Source organism: Palaemon carinicauda, chromosome 39, assembly GCF_036898095.1.
Source record: "Palaemon carinicauda isolate YSFRI2023 chromosome 39, ASM3689809v2, whole genome shotgun sequence".
NCBI classification, from domain to species: domain Eukaryota; kingdom Metazoa; phylum Arthropoda; class Malacostraca; order Decapoda; family Palaemonidae; genus Palaemon; species Palaemon carinicauda.
The window spans coordinates 25983927-26008926 of record NC_090763.1 but is presented as its reverse complement, the minus strand read 5'-3'; the positions used below and the strand labels follow the sequence as shown (position 1 = coordinate 26008926).

General features: G+C 34.0%; 1 protein-coding gene across 1 annotated transcript in view; it reads right to left on the bottom strand.

Annotated features, from left to right (window-relative positions):
* Positions 1-16475, bottom strand: part of LOC137630821 (uncharacterized) — a 37654-nt gene extending 21179 nt beyond the window's left edge. The window contains exon 1 of the mRNA XM_068362369.1: positions 16099-16475. Within this exon, the coding sequence (XP_068218470.1) occupies positions 16099-16338 (240 nt within the window). The 5' untranslated portion in view covers positions 16339-16475. The remainder of the gene's footprint in view (positions 1-16098) is intronic.
* Positions 16476-25000: the final 8525 nt, after the last annotated feature.

Here is a 25000-nt window from a genome sequence, read left to right as displayed (position 1 = left end):
GGTGCATAAACCCTCCCATGTGCCTGCCCATACGTCATTAGGCCTATGAGACAGGATATGGGACGTCCTCGAGCTCCAAACTCGAGAGATGATTATCTAAAATGAGAGATAGGCGATTCTGAGTTCAGGATTTTTGTATCAAATTACGAACATCTGGAAGAAGATTTTGTAGTTTTAAGACTCCAGTGGAAGAAAATCATAGACTTTTATGGCTGAATGAAAAACAACTCGTATGACGAAACCCCTTTTAGATCATTATGAAGTGGATATGATGAAAAATGTTGAGATTTAGATATTACTCATTTGTACTCTGTATAGTGTAGCCAGCTTTCAAAACAGGTATAATCATTATTATTATTATTATTATTATTATTATTATTATTATTATTTACTTGAATAAAACACCATACCGTGTCTGTTCATCTTGGGTATTAAAATCCACAATTATATCCGTTGTATATTAAAAAAACTGACAGCTCCCGCTATTTTTAAATATACAACGAGTACAATTGCGGATTTTAATACCCAATTATTATTATTATTATTATTATTGTTATTATTATTATTATTATTATTAGCTAAGCTACAACCCTAGTTGGATAAGCAGGATGCTATAAACCCAAAGACTCCAACAGTTAATACAGCCCAGTGAGAGAAAGAAATAAGGAGAGAACCTTCAAGAAAAGTACGGTAAAGAACAATTTAATAAAATATTTTAAGAACAGTAACAAAATTGGAATGAATCTTTCATATATAAACTATAAAAACTTTGAAAAAAAAAAGCTGAAGAGAAGTAAGATAGAACAAATACGAGCATTCTTAAAAGTACAGATAGATCGTGTTGCAAACATCATCATTATCATCTCATCCTACGCCTGTTGACGCAAAGGGAATCGGTTACATTTCGCCAGTCGTCTCTATCTTGAGCTTTTAATTCAATACTTCTCCCTTCATCATCTACTACTTCACGCTTCATAGTCCTCAGCTATGTAGACATGGATCTTCCAACTCTACTAGTGCCTTGTAGAGCCCAGTTGAAAGTTTGGTGAACTAATCTCTCTTGTGGAAGTGCGAGGAGCGTGCCCAAACCATCTCCGTCTGCTCATCATGATCTCATCCACATATAACACTCTAATCTCTCTTATATTTTCATTTCTATTCCTGCCCCACCATTTAACTCCCAATATCACTCTGAGGGCTTTGTTCTCAAATCTACAAAATCTATTGGAGATTGTTTCATTGCAAACAAGTCAAATAAAAAAAGGTTTAAATTCGGAATATTTAACGAAATGGTGTGTTATCTGTTGATCTTTAAATAAGAGTCTGTATGAATAATGTGAATGAATTGAAGCTTTATGCCTACTGTTATACCTGTAGTTAATAATGGTTACCATTTTGAATACTCAACAGAAGTACTCATTGTTTTTTTTTTTTTGTTTTTTTTTCAATAATATGCTATGTGATGTTGTCCCTATTAAAGTATATGGTGTATATACTACTGTACCAGTACATCCCATTTATGATATTCATAAAGAAAATTTTGAAATAGAAATATTGAGATAGGTCTTTCGGGGTCCAGCCAAATGTTTAATAACTTGAGATAGATACTTGGAAATTTTAAAAACTCGAGATCATAACTAATTAAGTAAAAACGTACTGTCTACATAACTAATTAAGCAAAAAAAGTCCTGTCTACATAACTATAGCCAAAAAATCCTGTCTCCATAACTTATTAAGCAAAAAAATTACTGTCTCCATAACTTATTAATCAAAACAAATCCTGTCTACATAACTAACTAAGCCTAAACGTCCTGTCTACATATTTGATAAAGAAAAAACGTCCTGTCTACATAACAAATTAAGCAAAAAGTCCATCTACTTAACTAATTAAGGAAAATAAATCCCGTATACAACTAATTAAGCAAAAGAGTCCTGTCTACATTACTAATTAAACAAAAAAGTCTTGTCTACATAACTAATTAAGCCAAAAGTTATATATAATAACGAAATAGACAAAAAAGTCCTGTCTACATAACTAATTAAGAAAAAACGTCATATCTACACAATTAAATAACAAAAAAGTCCTATCTTCATAACTAATTTGGCAAAACAGTCCTGTCTACATAACTAGTTATGCAAAAACATCCTAACAGCATAACTAATTAAGCAAAATAGGCCTGTCTACATGACTAATTAAGCAAAAACGTTCTGTCTACATAACTAGTTAAGCTAAGACGTCTATATAGCTAAATGAGCAAAAAATCCTGTCTACATAACTAATTAATTAAAGAATTTCCTGTCTACATAACTAATTAGACAAACACATCCTATCTACATAAACAATTAAGCAAAATAATCTTGGCAATATAACTACTTAAGCAAAAATATCCTTTCAACATAAATAATTAAGCAAAAACGTCCTGTCTACATAAATCATTAAGAAAAAGGGTCCTGTCTACAAACTAATTAACCAAATGGGTTTTGTCTACGTAACTAATTAAACAACAGGGTCCTGTCTACAGAACTAGTTAAGCAAAAAATCCTATCTAAATCACTATTTAAGCTAAAATATCCTGTCTACAAACTGATGAAGCAAAAGGAATCTGTCTACATAATTAATTATGCAAATAGTGTCTTCTTAACTAATTAAGCAAAAGGGTCTTGTCTAAAAACTATTTAAGCAAAAACGTCTTGTCTACATAAATCATTAAGCAAAAACGTACTGTCTACATAACTGATAAGGCAGAAGAATCTTGTCTACAACCCAATTAAGCAAAAGGTTCCTGTCTACAAACGAATTCAGCAAAAGGGTCCTGTCTATATAACTAATCATGCAAAAATGTCCTGTCTACATAATTAATTATGACCAAAACATCCAGTCTACATAACTTATTAAGCAAAAGAGTCCTGTCTGCATACCTAAATAAGCAAAAACGTCCTTTCTACATAAATAATCAAGCAAAAACGTCCTGTCTACATTACTAATTTAGCAAAAATATCCTTTGTACATGACAAATTAAGCTAAATATCCTGTCTATATAACTAATTAAGAAAAAAATATCCTGTTCACAAACTAATTAAGCAAAAGGGTCCTGTCTACATAACTAATTAAGCAAAAACTCCCTGTCTAGAAACTAATTAAGCAAAAATATCCTGTCTACAAATTAGTTAAGCAAAAGGGTCCTGTCTACAAACTAATTAAACTAAAAGGTCCTGTCTAACAACCCATTAAGCAAAAACGTCCTGTCTACATAATTAATTAAGCAAAATTGTTCTGTCTACATAACTAATTAAGCAAAAACGTCCTGTCTACAAACTAATTAAGCAAAAACATCCTGTCTACATAACTAATTAACCAAAAAAGTCCTGTGCACATAACTAATTAAGCTAAGATATACAGTCTACATAACTAATTAAGCAAAAGGGTCCTGTCCACATAACTAATTAAGCAAAAATACCTGGTCAACAAATTAATTAAGCAAAAATATCCTGTCTACAAACTAATTAAGAAAAGGGGTCCTATCTAAAAACTAAATAAGCAAAAGGTTAATGTCTAAAACTTATTATGCAAAATGATAATGTCTACAAACTAATTAAGCAAAAACGTCCTGTCTACACAAATACAGCAATTATTAAAAATAATTCTGTCTACAAATCTAGTTTAGCAAAATGTCCTGACTACGTAGTTAATTAGGCAAAACACCCTGTCTACATGAATAATTAAGCAAAAAATCCTGTCTACGTAACCAATTAAGAAAAAGTCCTGTCTAAATAAATTAATTAAGAAAAAACGTACTGTCTATATAATTAATAAAGCAAAAGCGTCCCCTCTACGTGACTAATTAAGCAAAAACGTTCTCTCTACATAAATAATTAAGTAGAAAAAGTTCTGTCTACATAACTAGTTTAGCAAAAAAGTCCTGCCTACATAATTAATTAAGGAAAAAAATCCTGTCTACATAACAAATTAAGCAAAATAGTATTGTCTATATAACTAATTAAGACAAAAGGATCTGTCTACCTAATAATTAACCAAAAACGTCCTATCTGCATAACTAATTAACCAAAAACATCTTGTCTACATAGCTAATTAAGCAAAATAATCCTCTCTACATAACTAATTAAGCAAAAACGTCCTGTCTACATAACTAATTAAGCAAAAAAGTCTTATCTACCTAACTAATGAAGAAAAAACTTCCTGTCTATATGACTAATTAAGCAAAAACGTTCTATCTACATAATCAATTAGGCAACAACATCATATATACACAACTAATTAACCACAAAGTCCTATTTAAGTAACTAATTATGCAAAAAAAAAAACTCCCGTCTACATAACTAATTGAGCAAAAGAAGTCCTGTCTACTTAACTAAAAAGGCAAAAAAGTCCAGTATACATAAATAATTAAGCAAAAACATTCTTTCTGCATAACTAATTAAGCAAATAAGTCCAGTCTACATGACTAAATGTGTGAAAACATCCTTTCTTCATAACTAATCAAGCAAAAACGTTCTGTCTACACAACTAATTAAGCAAAAACGTCTCGTCTACATAACTAATTGATACAAAACGTCCTAGCTAGACAACTAATTGGGCAAAATCCTCCTGTCTGCATAACTAATTAAGCAAAAACGTTCTGTTTACAAAACAAATTAAGCAAGAGGGTCCTGCCTACATAACTAATTAAGCAAAATGATCCTGTCTACAAACTAATTAAGCAAAGGGTTGCTGTCTACATAACTAATTAAGAAAGAACGTCCTAGATACATAACTAACTAAGCAAAAAAGTCCTGTCTACATAAGTAATCAAGTTAAACGCCCAGTCTACATAATTATTCAAGCAAAAACGTCCTGTCTACATAACTAATTAAGCAAAAACGTCCTGTCTACATATATAATTAAGCCAAAGGGTTCTGTCTAAAAACTAATTAAGCAAAAGGATCCTGTCTACAAACTAATTTAGCAAAAGGATCATGTCTACAAACTAATTAAGCAAAAAATCTCTTATCTACATAACTTATTAAGCAAAAAGTCCTGTCTACGTAACTAATTAAGCAAAAATATTCTGTCTACATAACTAATTAAGCAAAAACATCCTGTCTACATAACTAATTAAGCAAAAACGTCCTGTCCACATAATTAATTAAGCAAAAACGTCCTGTCTACAAAAGTGAATAAGCAAAAAGTTCTGTCTACATAACTAATCAAGAAAAAACGTCCTGTCTACATAACTAATCAAGAAAAAACGTCCTGTCTTCATAGCTAATTAAGCAAAAACGTTCTGGCTTCATAAATAGTTGAGCAAGAACATCTTGTTTACATAACTGCTTAAGCAAAAACGTCCTGTTTACATAAATAATTGAGCAAAAAGTCCTGTCTCTAACTAATTGAGCAAAAATATCATGTCTACATAACTAATTAAGCAAAAACGTCCTGTCATCATAACTAATTACTCAAAAACATCTTGTTTACATAACTATGACAAAAATGACAACTTAACACCTATTCAGATGTAAAAAATAAAAAAATTAAAATTCTTAATTTTAAAAAGTTATTAGCAATTGATACTTGCAAGGTACCATTATTGCACATGAAGTTGCAAACTTCATCGGGATCCCCAAGATCTTAAAAGGCCATTCGTCTGTCAAGCAGCAGTTTGTTGCTATTATTATTATTATTATTATTATTATTATTATTATTATTATTATCATTATTATTATTATTATTATTATTATTATTATTATCATTATTATTATTATTATCTAAGCTACAAACCTAGTTTGAAAAGTACGGTGCTATAAGCCTAAGAGCTCCAGCAAGAAAAAATAGCCCAGTGAGGAGAGGATACAAACCTCAAGAGAAGTAGTAAACAATAAAGATAAAATATTTTAAGAACAGTACCAACATTAAATTGAATCTTTCACATATAAACTTTAAAAACAAGAGAAAGAGAATTAAGATAGAATAGTGTGCTCTATTGTACCCTTAAACTCTAATCCAAACCAGTGGAAGGCCATGGTACAGAGGCTATGGCACTACCCAAGACTAGAGACCAATGATTTGATTCTACGAGTTTCCTTTCTTAGTAGAGCTGCTTACTATGCATGGCTAAAGAGTCTTTTATCCTTATCAAGAGGAAAGTTGCCACTGAACAATTACATTGCTGTAGTTAACCCCTTGAGCGAAGAAGAAATGTTTGTTAATCTCAGTGTTGTCAGGTGTAAGAGAACAGAGGAGAATGTAGAAAGAATTGGTCAGACCACTAGGTGCATGTGCAGGCAAAGTCAAAATATGCAGTAACCAGAGAGAGGGATCCAATGTAGAACTGTCTAGCGGTAGTATCTCAACAGGTGGCTGGTGCCCTGGCCAACCTACTACCTATAAATTAACTATTAGATCCAGAATTTTCATACAATGACGATACAATAGCCAGAGGCAAATACGGCTTTGTTATGATTTAAGCAGAAGCTGAACAGTCTATCAACGCTTTACAAAATCACATTTAATTCTACATTACTAGTCCTTGCTAAATTGGCTATGCCTATCTATCACAACTGGGAATTACCTCATACGAGTTATATGGCAGGACAGGAGTAGAAATGAAACTATGAGAGATATTACTCAAGTGCTATATGTGGATGAGATCATGCTGAAGGGTATGTGGAGATGGTTTGGGCTAACTTTAAACTGGGCTCCACAAGGTACTAGAAGAGTTGGAAGACCCAGGCCTAAGTGGCTGAGGACTTTGAAGCGTGAAGTAGGAGGTGATGAATGAGGGAGTATTGATTGAAAGTTCAACATAGAGACGACTGGTGAAAACTAACCGAAGCCTTTTGCGTCAATAGGCGTAGGAGTAGATGATGATGATGAATTTTTCATCTAACCATGGATAGAACGTTTCAATCTTATATTTTGGTGCATTGCTTATTAATAACAACATTTTATTTTTTTCTTGATTCTTTATTCCCCACGCACATGAAATTGCCAGGTCATTGCACGGGAATCTTATAGAAATAGTTTGTCCTTTGGTATTGAATTTAGGTACTGAAATGATGCAGCTGTTCTTTCCATATTATTATGCTTCAAACATTTACATAGATTGCTAACTTCATGACAAACCCTGCTAATACTTGATCTTCACTTTACACTAAAAGATTTCAATTATTATTCTTGTAATAGCATATAGTATGGATAAGAAATGAAAAAAAAATTGAGCTGTCTTCAACAGCTAAAAAAAAAGAATTGAGGAAGTCTTTCAAGAGTTTTGGAGACCTATTAATCATGGGGAAATGTTTTAAGTCATTTATTTTGTTTCTTGTTTTCCTGTTTATCTTTCACCAGCTGACTCTTACATTAACTTGTTTGACGAAAAAAAAAAATTGAATCTATATAGAATCCTGATATCTTGTCGTCATTCTCAGGTACCATCTTTTAAATAGCTCTTTGTGCATGGAACTACTTAAGATTTTTCATAATTCTGACCATCATTTGCAATCAGATCTTTCAAGACTATACATTCCTCTATGTGGTACAAGGCACTTTATTCTAATAGTTAGGCCTTTCTATATGATAAGGCTCAATAGTGAACACTATTTCTAGAAGTTTCATTCCGGTAGTGAGCAATATGCTAATTGAATTTCCCAAGCAAATAGTTGAATCGGTGGAACTTCAAAAGCTCAAACTTAGTGTGAATACTTATCTTATAGATTATGTGACACTTATCAGTTTAACACCATTATTCGTCGTATGATAGTCTCTTTTTTCTCATTCTTTTATTACAGTTTATTTTCTACTTCTCCATTTCTTTACCGAACTGGCTTTCTTTTCTTGTCGGACCCCTTGGGCTGATAGCATTTGGCTTTTCCAGCTAGGATTCCAGCCTTGCTAATAATAATAATAATAATAATAATAATAATAATAATAATAATAATAATAATAATAATAATAATAATAATAATAATAATACCTCAACGCACTATCATGACAACCCACTCGTCCCCAGAAGGATTATCTTCAGACTGAAGTATAGGACTTCTCTCCGAAGCTTCCATCCTACGACCCCATAAAACCTTTATTGTAGGACTTTTTCAACCTCTACTCTTCCTCCCAAAAGGTATTCTTTTCCTCCTGACAATTAAAGACAATAAATGAAGAAGAAGGGTGGGGGGGTGGGGGGCGGTTCTTATCCATACATATAAAAAGGAGTTCGAGAGAAGTCCAAAGACACTTGAGGTCTCATTCAAGTCTTTACTCGAGTCTTTTCTCTTTGGAACGATGGTGAGTCATCGGAACTCTTGTGTTGACTTAATTATGAAGTGACTTTTATAAGTTGGCATGTCTTTGAGAGTTTATATAACTTGGTAATATTACTTTTTTTTTTATTAGTTTTTCAGTTGGCAAATGGTTGCAACATTTAGGAAAGCTGGTTTGCATAAGAGGGACACATGATTTGAATGTCTTGGGTGATTTTGAATGACTTACGTGATTTTAAAGGTCTTAGGTGATTTTCAATGACTTGGGTGATTTTAAATGTCTTAGGTGATTTTGAATAACTTACGTGATTTTAAAGGTCTTAGGTGATTTTCAATGACTTGGGTAATTTTAAATGTCTTAGGTGATTTTAAAGGTCTTAGGTGATTTTGGATGTCTTACGGGATTCTAAAGGTCCTAGGTAATTTTGAATGTCTTAGGTGATTTTAAAGGTCTTAGGTGATTTTGAATGTCTTAAGTGATTTTAAAGGTCTTGGGTGATTTTGAATGTCTTAGGTGATTTTGAATGACTTAGGTTATTTTTAAGTTCTTAGGTGATTTTGAATGACTTAGGTGATTTTAAAGGCCTTAGGTGATTTTGGATGTCTTACGGGATTTTAAAGATCCTAGGTAATTTTGAATGTCTTAGGTGATTTTAAAGTTCTTAGGTGATTTTGAAGGTCTTAGGTGATTCTAAAGGCCTTAGGTGATTTTGAGTGACTTGGGTGTTTTTAAAGGTCTAAGGTGATTTTAAAGGTCTCAGGTGATTTTGAATGTCTTAAGTGATTTTAAATGTCTTGGGTGATTTTGAATGTCTTAGGTGATTTTGAATGACTTAGGTGATTTTAAAGGTCCCAGGTGATTATGAATGTCTCAGGTGATTCTAAAGGCCTTAAGTGATTTTGAGTGACTTAAGTGTTTTTAAAGGTCTTAGGTGATTTTAAAGGTCTTAGGTGATTTTGAATGTCTTAAGTGATTTTAAATGTCTTGGGTGATTTTGAATGACTTAGGTGATTATAAAGGTCTTAGGTGATTTTGAGTGTCTTAAGTGATTTTAAAGGTATTAGATGATTTTGGATGTCTTAAGTGATTTTAAAGGTCCTAGGTGATTTTGAATGTCTCAGGTGAATTTAAAGTCCTTAAGTGATTTTGGATGACTTAGGTGTTTTTAAAGATCTTAGGTGATTTTAAAGATCTTAGGTAAATTTGAATGTCTTAAGTGATTTTGAATGTCTTAAGTGATTTTACAGGTCTTGGGTGATTTTGAATGTCTTAGGTGATTTTGAATGACTTAGGCGATTTTAAAGGTCTTAGGTGATTTTGAATAACTTAGGTGATTTTAAAGGTCTTAGGTGATTTTGGATGACTTGGGTCTTTTTAAAGGTCTTAGGTGATTTTAAAGGTCTTAGGGGATTTTGAACGTCTTAAGTGATTTTAAAGGTCTTGTGTGATTTTGAATGTCTCAGGTGATTTTGAATGTCTTAGGTGATTTTGAATGTCTTAGGTGATTTTGAATGACTTATGTGATTTTAAATGTCTTAGGTGATTTTCAGTGTCTTAAGTGATTTTAAAGCTGCTAGATGATTTTGGATGTCTTACAGGATGTTAAAGGTCTTAGGTGATTTTGAATTTCTTAAGTGATTTTAAAGGTCTTAGATGATTTTGAATGTCTCAGGTGATTTTGAATGTCTTAGGTGATTTTGAATGTCTCAGGTGATTTTGAATGTCTTAGGTGATTTTGAATGTCTCAGGTGATTTTGAATGTCTTAGGTGATTTTGAATGTCTTAGGTGATTTTAAATGTGTTGGGTGATTTTGAGTGTCTTAAGTGATTTTAAAGGTGTTAGATAATTTTGGATGTCTTACGGGATGTTAAAGGTCTTAGGTGATTTTGAATTTCTTAGGTGATTTTAAAGGTCTTAGATGATTTTGAATGTCTCAGGTGATTTTGAATGTATTAGGTGATTTTGAATGTCTCAGGTGATTTTGAATGTATTAGGTGATTTTGAATGTCTCAGGTGATTTTGAATGTCTTAGGTGATTTTAAATGTCTTGGGTGATTTTGAGTGTCTTTAGTGATTTTAAAGGTGTTAGATAATTTTGGATGGTCTTGAGTGATTTTGAATTTCTTAGGTGATTTTAAATGTCTTAGGTGATTTTCAATGTCTTAAGTGATTTTAAAGGTCTTAGGTGATTTTGGATGTCTTACGGGATTTCAGAGGTCTTAGGTGATTTTGAATGTCTTAGGTGATTTTAAAGGTCTTAGGTGATTCTAAAGGCTTTAGGTGATTTTGAATGACTTAGTTGTTTTTAAAGGTCTTAAGTGATTTTAAAGGTCTTAGGTGATTTTGAATGTCTGAAGTGATTTTAACGTCTTGGGTTATGTTGAATGTCTTAGGGGATATTGAATGACTTAGGTGATTTTAAAGGTCTTAGGTGATTTTGAATGTATTATTATTATCATTATTATTATTATTATTATTATTATTACTTGCTGAGCTACAACCCTAGATGGGAAAGCAGGATTCCATAAGCCCAGGGGTCCCAACAGGGAAAATAAGCTCAGTGAGGAAAGGAAAAATAAAATATTTTAAGAGCAACAACATTAAAGTAAATATTTCCTATAGAAACTATAAAACCTTTAACAAAACAAGAAAGAGAGAAATTAGATAGAATAGCGTGCCCAAGTGTAATTCTGAATGTCTTATGTGATGTTTAAGGTCTTAGGTGATTTAAAGGTCTTAAGTGATTTTGAAGGTTGGGTGACTTTGAAGGTCTTAGGTGATTTTAAAGGTCTTGGGTTATCTTGACGGTCTTAGGTGAATTTAAAGGTTTAGGTGATTTTGAAGATCTTAGGGAATTTTGAAGGTCATATGTGATTTTGAAGTTTTTCAAGTTGGCTGAGCGTAACTATTGGTTCGGGGCTTCAAGGCTATCGTAAACATTTAATATCTTACGTAAGCAAATTAATTCCTACCAAAACAATGTTTCTTACTTTATAATAAAACGTAAACAAAGCAGGGTTCTATTGCCGTCGTTATGTTCTGCAAAGTACTTCCCCTAAGTACTCCAGTTTCCAAGAGTTTCATTCCAGCAGTGACCAGATTTTGGAATGGTCCTAATCAGATATTTGAAATAATGGAAGTTCAGAAGTTCAAAAGGCTTTTCTGTTGAGCAGGTTGACATAAATCTCGTTCTATAGTTTATATAGAACTGATCTATTTTAACAGTGTTACTGATGTTAAAATATTTCCTAATTTCTTTTTCATTATCTAATTATATGTACTTTATTGGCTATTCTCTTATTTCCTATCCTCATTGGGATATTTTTCCAGTTGGAGCCCTTTGGCTTGTAGCATCGTGCTTTTCCAAGCAGAGTTGTAATTTGGCTCATTATTATTATTATTATTATTATTATTATTATTATTATATAACAATAATAATAATAATAATAATAATAATAATAATAATAATAATAATAATAATAATAATAATAATAATAATATGCCCTATACTATTCACAAAGAAAAATATATAAAATTTAATTTATTTACAAACTATAATTTGCCTAAAATATTCAACCTCTCAGCTTTCTCAGATCAAATCTCAAATCACTGCCATTTGCACCAGCCCGACAAGGTTCGTTGCAAGTTTCCGCAAAATCACTTTTATTTCAGCATTCTTCCTCTTCAAATAGTTTTTTGAAGCTGAGTAACAATGAATCTATTCGTTTGTCACTTGAACTTATTTTGTAATGTCCTTGTCATCGTTTCGAGATGCAGGGATTCATCAATCATTAATCTATACCGATGGTTCATTTATTTCCATTATGTATAATAATAATAATAATAATAATAATAATAATAATAATAATAATAATACTGGTAATGTTGAGAAACTTTATTAACACAGTAATCATAACATCCGAAAACATGAACAATTTAAGCTATTACAATGCTGTCATAATGCAATGATTTAGGAAAATATTTTTTTTTTTATATTTTTTCGTGAAATATTTTTCCATTTGTTTTACACAGCAAATGTTACCTTTATCAAAGGAGACTTCAACACGCCCTTTATTGTTCAGTTGATCTTGTTCATAAGTTCAAGCTTGCAGCAAATGCTTTATGTTGAACAGGTAGACATATGTCTCTTTTCATAGTTTGTTTATGAAAGATCTATTTCTATGTTGATACTTTTTTTTTTTACAATATTTTATTCTAATAGTTTATTACTTTTAATGTTGTTTACTTATTTCCTTATATCCTTTCTTCACAGGGCTAGTTTTTCCTTGTTGGAGCCCTTGGGCTTATAGTATCCTGCTTTTCCAACTAGGGTTGCAGCTTACCCAATAATAATAATAATAATAATAATAATAATAATAATAATAATAATAACAACAGCAAAAACCAAAAACAATAATAATAATAATAATAATAATAATAATAATAATAATAATAATAACACGCGATGTATCTTCTTTCTTAATCGACAGAAATATTTGTGTCAGATCGCAGTCTTTGCTCTTGTTGTCAGCTCATCCTTTGCTGACAGGGAGGTTGATAACACGGAAGGTGAGTTAAAGGCCTACTTATACTGTATATGTATATATCATCATCATCATCATCATTATCATTATCATCAACCGTTGCTAGTCCCTTGCAAAACAAAGGGCTTAGACATGTCATTCTATTCTAGTCTACATATGGTCTTTTTATGCCAGTCTATAGCAGCAAACGTCCTTAGCTCGCCAATCCATCGTATTTTCTTCCTTCCCCTGCTTTGTTTCCATTTTCTAGGGACCCATTCTGATATTCTTAATGAGTATATATTATCTGTCATTCTCATCTTATGTCCTGCCTATGTCCACTGCGTTTCCTTACGTGTTGTTAGAATATCTTCTACTTTAGTTTGCTCTCGTATCCATATTGCTCTTTTTCTGTCTCTTAGTGTTATTCCCATCAATGTTCTTTCCATAGCTCTCAGAGTTGTAACTAGCTTATGATCTGAGGCTTTAGTAAAGCTCCAAGTTTCCGATGCATAAGTTAATACTGGTGAGACCATTTGATTAAATACTTTTCATTTTACTTTTTATAATCTCCTTTTGTTTACCGAAAACATTCCATCCCATGCTTATACTTTTAATAACCTTCTCATATCCTAGGGAAACATTTGCTGCCTGTCCTTAGTACGTATTGTATATTCATTACCAATCTCTAGAGGGTCGTCAAATATGCTTCTTTGATGTCTCTGCATTTTCATTGAGCATTATCTTAGTTTTACTTATATTAATCTTGATTCCTACATTTCTACTTTCTCTATTCAAATCTTCTATCATCTTTTGCAATTCCTTCCATGATTCTCTTGTGTTGATTCCAATACATTTTTTTTTTTTTTTTAATTACTGTTCATTTCTTCTTTACTTCCATTTCAGCGTGCACCTTGGAGTATCTATGTGGTATTGCTCAACTAAATTCAACAGATTTCTCTCTTATTACAGGAGTATATATTTTCTATCTTAAAACCAGTTTTCTCTTTCTTGCCTTAGATATAAACAAATTTTTCTTTTTACCATTCTATGGTCGCTTGTCTTTTAACTTGTTAAGCGCTGTTACAACTTTAACTGAATTAACTTGTTTTCCCTGATAATAAAATCTATTTCGTTTTTCATTTCTCCATTTGGGCTTTTCCCTGTCCATTTTCTATGTTCCTTTTCATACAAAAAAGTGTTCATGATTTTAACATTGTTTCTTTTAGAAAATTCTACTGTTATTCCTTGTGCCTACTCCAAATTTACCTATTGCTGATTCTCCTCTCTTTTTTTTTTTACCTACTTAAGCATTGAAATCAATCAAAATAAATGTAAATTGAGTCTTTTTCATAGATATCACCTGGATCTTCATGAAAAGTTTCTATTGCTTCCTCTGTATGGGATGTTGTTGGTGCATACGTTTGTATGATCTTTAGTTTATACTCTTTATTTAGTTTGACAATTAATCATGCAATTCTATCACTAGTACTCATATCTATCTATTATCTATCTATCTATATATATATATATATATATATATATATATATATATATATATATATATATGTGTGTGTGTGTGTGTGTGTGTGTGTGTGTGTGTGTGTTTGTGTGCGTGTTCATCTGTGTGTTAGTGTACGTGTACACAGGCCCGCTTGTGCGTGTATGTATATTTTCCTGTTAAAACTATTATTTACGCATTGCGTATTTCACAGAACACATTTGCATGAATCTATTATCCAGAATAGCAAAGAAGTATGCAATTTAATTCAAATTAGGGATATTTTCTTGAAAATCAATCTTATTAATTTTCATTAAGAAACTCATTGTAAATTCTCTCATGCAATCCATACGCCGTACGCGCATGCGCCCCGACCAGATGAAGATCCAGCGGACATTGGTCGAAGGGAAAAGATCATAATAGCGTCTTATGGCACCACCACCTATACGGATATCTCCACCAAGACGACTGTGGTGCCCTATACATGCTACACAAGTAAGAGACCTGTCATCTTACTGTTTATAACCTTATACTTCTGGTGTATTGAGAAAGTCTCTTAAGATTTTCGGTGATCAATCTATTCTGAGGGTATACTCGGACATGCTGTTCTTATTTCTCTTCCTGTTTTTTTTTTTTTTTTTTTTTTTATGTATGAAAGATCAAATCTAAAGTTGTTACTGTCCTTAAAAAATTTTATTTTGATTTTTTCTATTATTTCTCTTATAAATTGCTTATTTCCTTGTTTTTTTTCCTCTTTGGGGTATTATTCCCTGGGGGCCCTTGTAACTTAGAAGATAATAATAATAATAATAATAATAATAATAATAATAATAATAATAATAATAATAATAATAATAATAATAATAATAATCGTGTAGTTATTTTACTGTTCATAATATTTTAATCCTTCCCAGTCCTCCCTTCATCCCATTAAAATACATTATATATATGTTCAATGAAACTAATAGATAGATTGCCTCTATTGCATCTGCAGAACAAGTTATAAAGTAAATATTGAAGTTCAGCTTCAACAAAAATAGTGAAACTAGATCGGGCACTCGGTGGAGCGCATACCTTCGCCACTGCCACTTTTGTCACCAAGAATACTGATGATGTGGGTATATGATCCCAAAAGACATGTATCATAAGATAGGCAATTGAATTATGCACATTTTGGCACTATTTTCATACAAATCAGATAAAAATCGGCCACGTATGGCCAAAAATTAAAAAAAAAAACGTTTTTGACCTTTTCGTGACCTTAGCCCTGGCTTTTGACCGAATCACTTACAAAATCTTATCAAATGGTCCTTAGATCATGGCTAGTCATCTTATCAAATTACATGACATTTGGTCCAATAGTTTTGGAGTTATAGGAATCACAATCACAGAAACAGACGTACAAACAAATAATTACACAAACAAGGGTAATGATACCACTATATTATGTTGTATATCACAAGATATGCAATTGAATTATGTATTTATTGGCAATAGTTTCATACAAATCGGATTATAATTGACCAAGGTATGGCCAAAAGACACTTTTTTACCTTTTCGTGACCTTGAACTTTGACCCAATCATTCGCAAAATATAATCAAATTGTCCTTGGATCCTGGCCAATCATCCCACCAAATTTCATGAGATTCGGTCAAATAGTTTTTGAGGTATGCGAATCACAAACACACAGACAGACATACAAACATAGGCCTATCAAAACATAACCTTCGCCGCCACGAAGTTGGCGAAGGTGATAAGCAAGCATTGATTACCATTAATACAAAAGTGTACTTATATCTAACTATCGACTTTACTTACCTTTATCCAATTCCCCCTCCTTCTAGCCAATGCCCAGGCGTGCCAGGGAAGAAGAATCCGCAGGCGGCAGAGGACAATCTTAAACGTGGAGGATATCCTGACAGTGGAGTCAGACTTGGACACCTCCGAAAAGCTGCCGGAAGAGGATGAAACCCCCGCCGGGTTGGACAAGAGGGAGAAACTTGTCTTCACCGTCTGGCAAACTACCACCACAACGGCCACAATCACCACCACGTCCATGAATCGAGCCTTCACAGTATCTGCATCGGCCTATTGCACTTACACAGGATTTACGGGACCAGTTTGCTAGATCGCTACATGCTTTACCGGTGACCATTCACACGGTTTCTGCTAGTGTTGTTTCTCGATACACCTTATTAATTCTCTCTCTCTCTCTCTCTCTCTCTCTCTCTCTCTCTCTCTCTCATGTTTCATTGGTTGAGCATACAATTGTTTTGTTAGCTAAGGTACGCTCATTGGATACTCACTGCAAATGATGTCATTTAGTTTTAAGGACAGCAAAGTCTTGAAACCAAATTGCCTTCTTTGACGAATGCACATATTTGACTCCTCTAAAAGCAACGATAATACATTTATCATTTGCTTCTAAAAAAAAAAATCAAAATATATATCGACTATTTATGAATAGCATTGTCCAATATTTGAAATCATAAGCCTTTCTTCATTCTTTTAAAATATATAAAATATTCTTTAACATTCTATAAATAAATATTGGAAGTATAATCGTAAGGTTAATTCAAATAAAATCCTCTCACATCTTAATTATGTATTTATTTTCAATCTTAATTCTAAAAAAATATAAACTTAGCAAGTACTTTCAAGACTTCAAAGAACAAGTTTACCTGCAGTTGATAACGAATGAAGAACCATACCATTTGTATGTACATTAAACACTGCAGAAATAATATTCAGGCTTCTCTAATAATGGCATAAAATTATCTCATGTAAATTTATCTTATAGTTAAGCAGACTAGCATAAAAAGAGGTTGAGACAGTTTCTTCTCTTTGACTCGTTTCTCTTGGTGTCTCACCCGTCCTAAATGAAAGGAGAGCGGATCTCCCTAAACATACCTATCCCCTTTGGTTAAACTAAATGTGTATTTCTGATAGTTTTAACTATAGTTTTAGATAAAGGTGTTATGTTTTTGTGACAGATAACTAGGAATTATAAATCAAAGATTAAAGAATGAAGTTGTAAGCCAAAATATACTGTAGTTTTTTGTTGGACAACATAAGTAGGACTTGCACTGAGCGGAAATCTAGTGGCCTATTTCGTCGGGATAAATTTTGGCGACTATACCGTAGACCCATGAATAAAGATAATGTTTGAATGCAGACCCAACGACTGCTAATGACCCGATAGATATCGGAATCCGTCACAAGCTGAACACGGAAAATGTTTTTTTTTTTCTAATCATTAAGAAACCTACAAAATAAAATAAAACCATGAAGATAGTTCATATCATCTGCAATAAGAGAGTAGAGAGCAGATAAAGAAAAAAATATATGTAATAACAACCATTTCTTTTTTTTGCCTAATGTTGTAATAAAAATAGGCCTAATAGCATGATTCAAACACTAAGTGGTTAATGAATTTCACTTCTGACCTACACATTTATATATATATATATATATGTGTGTGTGTGTGTGTATATATATATATATATATATGTACATATATATATATATGTACATATATATATATGTATACATATATATATATATGTGTGTGTGTGTGTGTGTGTATTTATGTAAACTATATATATATATGTGTGTGTTGTGTGTGCGCGTGTATTTATGTAAACTATATTTATATATATATATATATGTGGTGTGTGCGCGTGTATTTATGTAAACTATATATATATATATGTGTGTGTGTGTGTGCGTTATATATATATATATGTGTGTGTGTGTGTGTGTGCGTGTGTATTTATGTAAACTATATATATATATATATATATAAATATATATATATATATGTGTGTGTGTGTGCGTGTATTTATGTAAACTATATATATATATATGTGTGTGTGTGTGTGTGTGTGTATGTATGTGTGTGTGAAGAAGAGCCAATTTAGGATTTATTAAAATGAAAAGGAAGAACATACTGTAAAATCATCAGCTTGAATCCTATTTCAGTAATATAACTCTTCCCTCGGGGATAAAAAGCTTAGTATGTTATTCAGAGAGGCAGGTAATTTACTAATTTTAGCTCTTGCCCATGTCCTTAGAAAATGTCATCCTAACATAGAAATTAGTTTGAAATAGCGTTTGGTTTTGCTCAAAAACTCTCTGTCTCAAATATTCCTCGAGAAAATTAAAACTAATAAAGTTAGGAAATAAGAATTAAGATGCCAAATCATTTCTGAGAAGTATATCAACGGGAGTAATAAATATATGGCTTTAGATATGATGAGCAGTATGGAATTTCATAGGTGAGACCATAAATAAGGTAAAATGAAGTAAAAGCTCAAAATAATTCCTATGTGGTGAGAGAGATGTAGCAGTTCCCAAAGTAGAAATATCTTGAATAAATTAAAAAAAAATGGAAAACATCTAAAATGAATTATTTCGGTAAATAAACGTGTATATGTTTTAGATAGAACAAAACTAATGGAATAAATCTTGAATTGGTACTATGAGCTGCCTTCATTTACGAAGGAAATGTGTTTGGACACCGATCTCACGACTGCCATCATCTGTTGACTCGTGTATGGACAAGTTGCGTACAAGTCTTGGCAAGACGCCCCTGAGTAACCAGCGTCCATTGCTGCTTCGTACAGTGCCCTCGCCTTGGTCTTCTTGTTGGCTTCTGGTGGCTTTTCTCTGTGTGATACCAAGAAGACATTTTAGTAGCAGTCACCTATTTCTTTCAATGTTGTATAGATACAAAACCTCTTCAAAACATTGATTGGATGAATGAAAATGCAATGGTTTTAACAAGTCTGTCATTACAGCTTTAGTTGTAGGCCAAAAGTCTTTCTGGAAATAGGAAAGCAGCACAGGAGAACCTATCAATAGAAAAGCAAGTTTTTCCACTACAAGCATTGATTAATTAAATGAAAAGGCAGTAGTTTCAGCAAGTCTGTCATTGCATCTTTATTCTTTAGGTCAAAGTCTTTCTGGAAAAAGGAAAACGGTACAGTAGAACTTACCAAAAGAAAAACAAGTTCGTCCACTACGAGTGTGCCTTTTATTATTCTGTAAGTCGGGTCTGTGAGGGGACTGTAGCAGGACTGAGTACTTACCTTAGGACTTGTAATACAGCAAGTTCGTCCAACTGTAAATCTGTTGCAGATCTCGCAGCCAACTCACAGACGAGTCTTTGGGCACATCGGGTGGTATCAGAAGCTTTGACTTTTCTGAAGAATGCGTCTTCATCTTGGCCTTCCTGAATGTGAAGAAAATGCTCAGCTTATTCAATTTTTATAATGTTACATAGAATGTGAGGATGAAAAGCTGAAGTGGATTCTTGGATTTACCGAAAATAAATAACTCGATTAACCCTGTTGAATTATGCTTGTGCATAGTAAGCACTCAAAATAAAGTAATAAAATCATGTTACACAATTAACCATAAATAAAATCATTGATACAACTGAGAGCATATTATGTAATAATTATCACTTCAGCCTGCAACTTTTTAAGTACAACATTGTGGATAGTAAGCATGTAAAGTGTAGTATAGAAATGTCACTTTACAGACATAGTCTTGATTATGAGTGTTCAGTAGCTCAGAACTCCGCTGAAGCTGAACAAGTTAGCAACCCCAAATCTTAACACTTTTGCTTATCACGAAGTCCATTTCAACTGTAATTCTGTTGAATAATACCAACAAACAAAACCCCATGCGTAACATTTTATTTGGCTTTCAATATATTCTAATACTATTTTTATATGTGAAAGATGTAATTTGATATTGTTACTTTTCCTAAAATATTTTTCTATCGTTTATTACTTCTCTTGGATTTTATTTCCTTGTTTCCTATCTTCACTGGGCTATTTTTTTCCATGTTGGAGCCCTTGGGCTTATAGCATCTTGCTTTTCCAACTAGGGTTACAACTTAGCTTGTAATAATAATAATAATAATAATAATAATAATCACCTATGTAAATATAGGCCTACCTTTGTATTATAGGCGAAGCTGCGGAAGTTTTCCAAGTTTGTAATTTCTCTCTTTCTTCTAAGTGAAGAATAACTGCTGGTTAGAACGGCCCCTCCCCCTCCATGTCCTCCTCCACCATGTCCCCCACCAACTCCTCCTCCTCCTCCAACACCCGCTCCACCATAACCTCCCCCCTCCCCCACCATCCAATACCATGGCCACCTCCTCCTCCACCATAACTTCCTCCGCCTACTATCCCACTGCCTCCTCCATGACCACCACTTGCCCCATGAACTCCACCTCCTCCCCCATATCCTCCTCCTCCTCCAATTCCTACATGTCCTCCTCCACCTCCACCATGACCTCCTACTCCACCATAACCTCCCCCTCCTCCGCCACCATGACCACCTCCTCCATTTCCTCCCCCTCCACCTCCTCCATAACCTCCTCCTCCACCTCCTCCATGTACTACACCTCCTCCATGTCCTCCAACTCCACTATAACCTCCTCCTCCACCTCCACCATGACCACCCCCTCCTCCACCTCCTCCATGACCTCCACCTCCTCCTCCACCTCCACCATAACCTCCTCCTCCACTTCCTCCATGACCACCTCCTCCATGTCCTCCTCCTACATGTCCTCCCCCTCCACCTCCCCCATAACCTCCTCCTCCACCTCCCCCATGTACTACACCTCCATGTCCTCCACCTCCACCATAACCTCCTCCTCCACCTCCTCCATGACCTCCCACTCCTCCATGTCCTCCTCCTCCACCACCACTGTAACCGCCTCCTCCACCACCTCCATGTCCTCCTCCATGGCCCCCTTTACTACCTCCTCCATACCCTCCCCCGCCCCCTCCTCCATGACCAGCTGTTGGAGCACCATATGAAGAAGATGGAGCACTATAAACGGCTACGTAACTCCCTCCTCCTCCATATCCTCCTCCTCCATATCCTCCTCCTCCATATCCTCCTCCTCCTCCATATCCTCCTCCTTCATATCCTCCTCCTCCTCCACCTCCCCCACAGCCATAACCGCAACCTCCTCCTCCCCCTCTCCCTGCTTTCTTCCAGAGCGCCAGGAGACCTAGCTTCAGAGCACCTGCAGGGGAGAGACAGAGCACGAGCTTAGGACACCTGTAAGAGGTCATTGAATCAGGCAATAAATAAAAGAATAATGAAATCATTTCAAACACAGAAATGCAAATAAAAGGATCAGAATGAATATATAAAAGTTGGTAGATTCAATCGTGCAACCTTCTTCGATTCCCTTTCCTTCTGCTTTAAGCAGCATACTGTGAGCAATGCTGAAGGGCATTTGCAGCTGTATTGCCTTCTCTGCATTACCTAATTAATACCACTTTCCTTCAGTTTCTTCCCATTTGGCTGTTCAACTTTATTAATTTCATGTTACCAGGAGGGTTAAAAGACTAGTTAGATAACACATATGACCAATGTTATTAGCACCATAAAAACAATAATGATAACCATAATTCAGCTAGCCAGAATATAGCGATTGATTCTGCAATCCTTATTCTATCACATTGACTTTTTAATTCTAGATCAATTAATTACTTTATTATTTTATTCTGTAGTGTACAGTAGTAAATTAGGAGTGACACGTGGTATTTACAACAAGTAATAAAAATAGATAAGGTATCGAAGGAAGGTTTTTTTATCCATCTCAATTCAGCCGATAAAGCTTGTTCCAATCATGTAACCATAATATGTAGGAAGATAGAAATTATAATGCCAATGCTCAAGTGACATCACTGGAGTAGGCCTAGTCCCTTAAGTAACATTTATCACGTCAATTGTATACCAATTTTAAGAAATGGCTACACAGTGCAAGATGTTTGTCTATTTTTCTTTAATTTTAGGAAGATAGTGATACGAGGTGGCAGTTTGTTTAATTTTGCACCTATTTATGTAAAATAACAGCTACTCGGTAAAAAAAAAAAATTATAAATCTTGCACCACTTGATTGAAATAAAAAAAAAATTCTAGCCAGATGACATTAGTTTGCAGTTGATGCATGCAGTGAGACTCTTTTGAGTTAGAAAAAAACCGGCATTCAACGTACCAAGAAGTCCGAGTCCTGCAACTCCAGCTCCTAGACCACCAAGTCCAGCAAGTCCACTAAGCCCGGCAAGTCCACCAGTGCCAAAGCCAAAGGTGATGGCCGTGCCAGCGGCAGCTCCAGTGCTGAACAGAAGCGCCTGGACTTGGACCTGAGTCCCCAGCAGGGCTGCCAGAGTCCAAAGTAGCAAAATGTACATCTGCATCCTGAAACAAAAACATTGAATGAAACAATGTATATATATATATATATATATATATATATATAGCATCATCATCATCTCCTCCTACGCCTATATATATATATATATATATATATATATATATATATATATATATATATATATATATATCATATCATCACCATCATCATCTTCTCCTACGCCTATTGATGCAAAGGGCCTCGGTTAGATTTTGCCAGTCGTCTATATCTTCAGCTTTTAATTCAATACTTCTCCATTCATCATCTACCTTTCGCTTCATAGCCCTTAGCCTTGTAGGCCTAGGTCTTCCAACTCTACAGTAGTGCCTTGTGGAGCCCAGCTGAACGTTTGGTGAACTAATCTCTCTTGGGGAGTGCGAAGAGCATGCCCAAACCTTCTCCATCGTTATCACTGCCTTCACTCATATTGTAAAGGATTAGTTCCCCTCAGGTGTAGCCTACCAATAACTTATCAAATGGATGGTGTTATTTTTAACCGTAATCCCCTTAAAACTAGAACTAAAACCAGAATAACATCACTCATTAAATTTGAATATGCAGACGACAGTGCTATATGTGTCCTATTATTATTTATTATTAGTAGTAGTAGTAGTAGTAGTAGTAGCAGTAGTAGTAGCTAAGCTATAACCCTAGTTGGGAAAGCAGGATAAAATAAGCTCAATGTCTCCAACAGGAAAAATAGCCCAGTAAGGAAAGAAAATAAGGAAACAGAAGTGTGTCTGGGTGTACCCTTAAACGAGAGAACTTTACCCCAAAACAGTGGAAGTCTGGAAGACCATGTACAAAGGCTATAGCACTACATAAGACTAGAGAACGGTGGTTTGATTTTGTTGTGTTCTTCTAGAAGAGCTGCTTACCATAGCTAAAGAGTCTCTTCTACCCTAACTGATCAGTTACAGTGCAGTACTTAACCCCCTTGATTGAGAAATGATTTTTCGGTTATCTTAGTGTTGTCAAGTGTATGAAGAAAGAGGAGAATGTGTAGGTAAAGGAAAAATGAGCCGTAACTAGAGAAAGATTCAATGCAGTACTATCTGGCCGGTCGAAGAACCAAATAACTTGGCCAACCTACTAGTCTTATGAAGTTCACATGCAAGAGAATTCTCAATGCCTTCACTAAGCCTACTCTAAGGTAGACATATTTATTAACGTCAAAAGAAAAAAAAAATAGGTAAGTGAATAAAGATCCTTAAGCAACCTGCTCCAAATTACGAAGTAAAAAATCCTAAATTTGTTGTAAGATTATGTAGGTTTTGATACCCTTGGCAATTTTAGGCTAATGACTGCATATCTAGGTAGTTACATCTCAGCAGATGTATGCATTGTGTATGAGATCCAGACTGGATACCATAATCTAGAAGTGCTTAGGGGAAATTAAAAACAAAAGTATTTGAAAATCCGCACCTAAGAACTGAAAATGAAATTATGGTTTACCGCTCATTTGACCTTCCTGGAAAAAAAAAAAAAAAAAAAAAAAAAAAAAAAAACAACGCTGTACGCCTATACGAAAAATTTTCGATGTCGATTGCCAAGACTATCAGACCTACCCAAGAACTGAAAATAAAATTATGGTTATCGCTCAATAGTCCTTCCTGGAATAAATCTGAAGAATATTCCATTAGCGCTTCTATGCATTAGCGCTGTAGGCCTATGCGAAAATTTTTTGATGTCGATTGCCGAGGCCATCAAAGTTAACCAATGCAGTGGTCTAGAAGAGTCAAACTGCCCTAGTATAGAAGTCTTCATCATCAGGATGAAAGACACATCTATAGTATGCCAAAACATATTCCTTTAAACAGAATTGAGTGAAAGAACAAAAGGCACGCTTTAAAGAATGTTTGAAAGAAAATATGAAAATGTTAACATCAATTTAATTAACTTGGGAAGCAAAAAGTCGTTCTGTTTGGCAAGATGAAGTAAAGGGGCTTAAGGGAGGTTTTCAAATATTGCAGAACAAATGCAAAAATGAAAATAATGCAAAGATAGCAAGAAGAGCCGCTCTGCTTTCCAACTAATGATGTTTGTCAATACTGCGGAAAATTGCTCAAATCCAGAATAGGACTAATTTCTCATTTGAGAACTCACCAAGTAACTGTGAGGTTTTAAGAACAGCAATAGGCCTACTCGATACATAGTGACTGCAATATTAATTGTCAGGCTGGGAGGAACGTAGAGAGGAGAGGTCCCCTTTTCTGTTTCATTTGTTTGATGTCGGCGACCCCCCAAAATTGGGGGAAGTGCCTTGGTATATATATATATATATATATATATATATATATATATATATATATATATATATATATATATATATATCATCGTCATCATCTCCTCCTACTCCTATAGACACAAAGGCCTCGGTTAGATTTTCCCAGACGTCTCTTACCTTGAGCTAAAAATTTTCAATACATACTCCTCCTCATTATCAACCTTAACTAGTCCACAGCAGGACAAAGACCTTAGATATGTCAT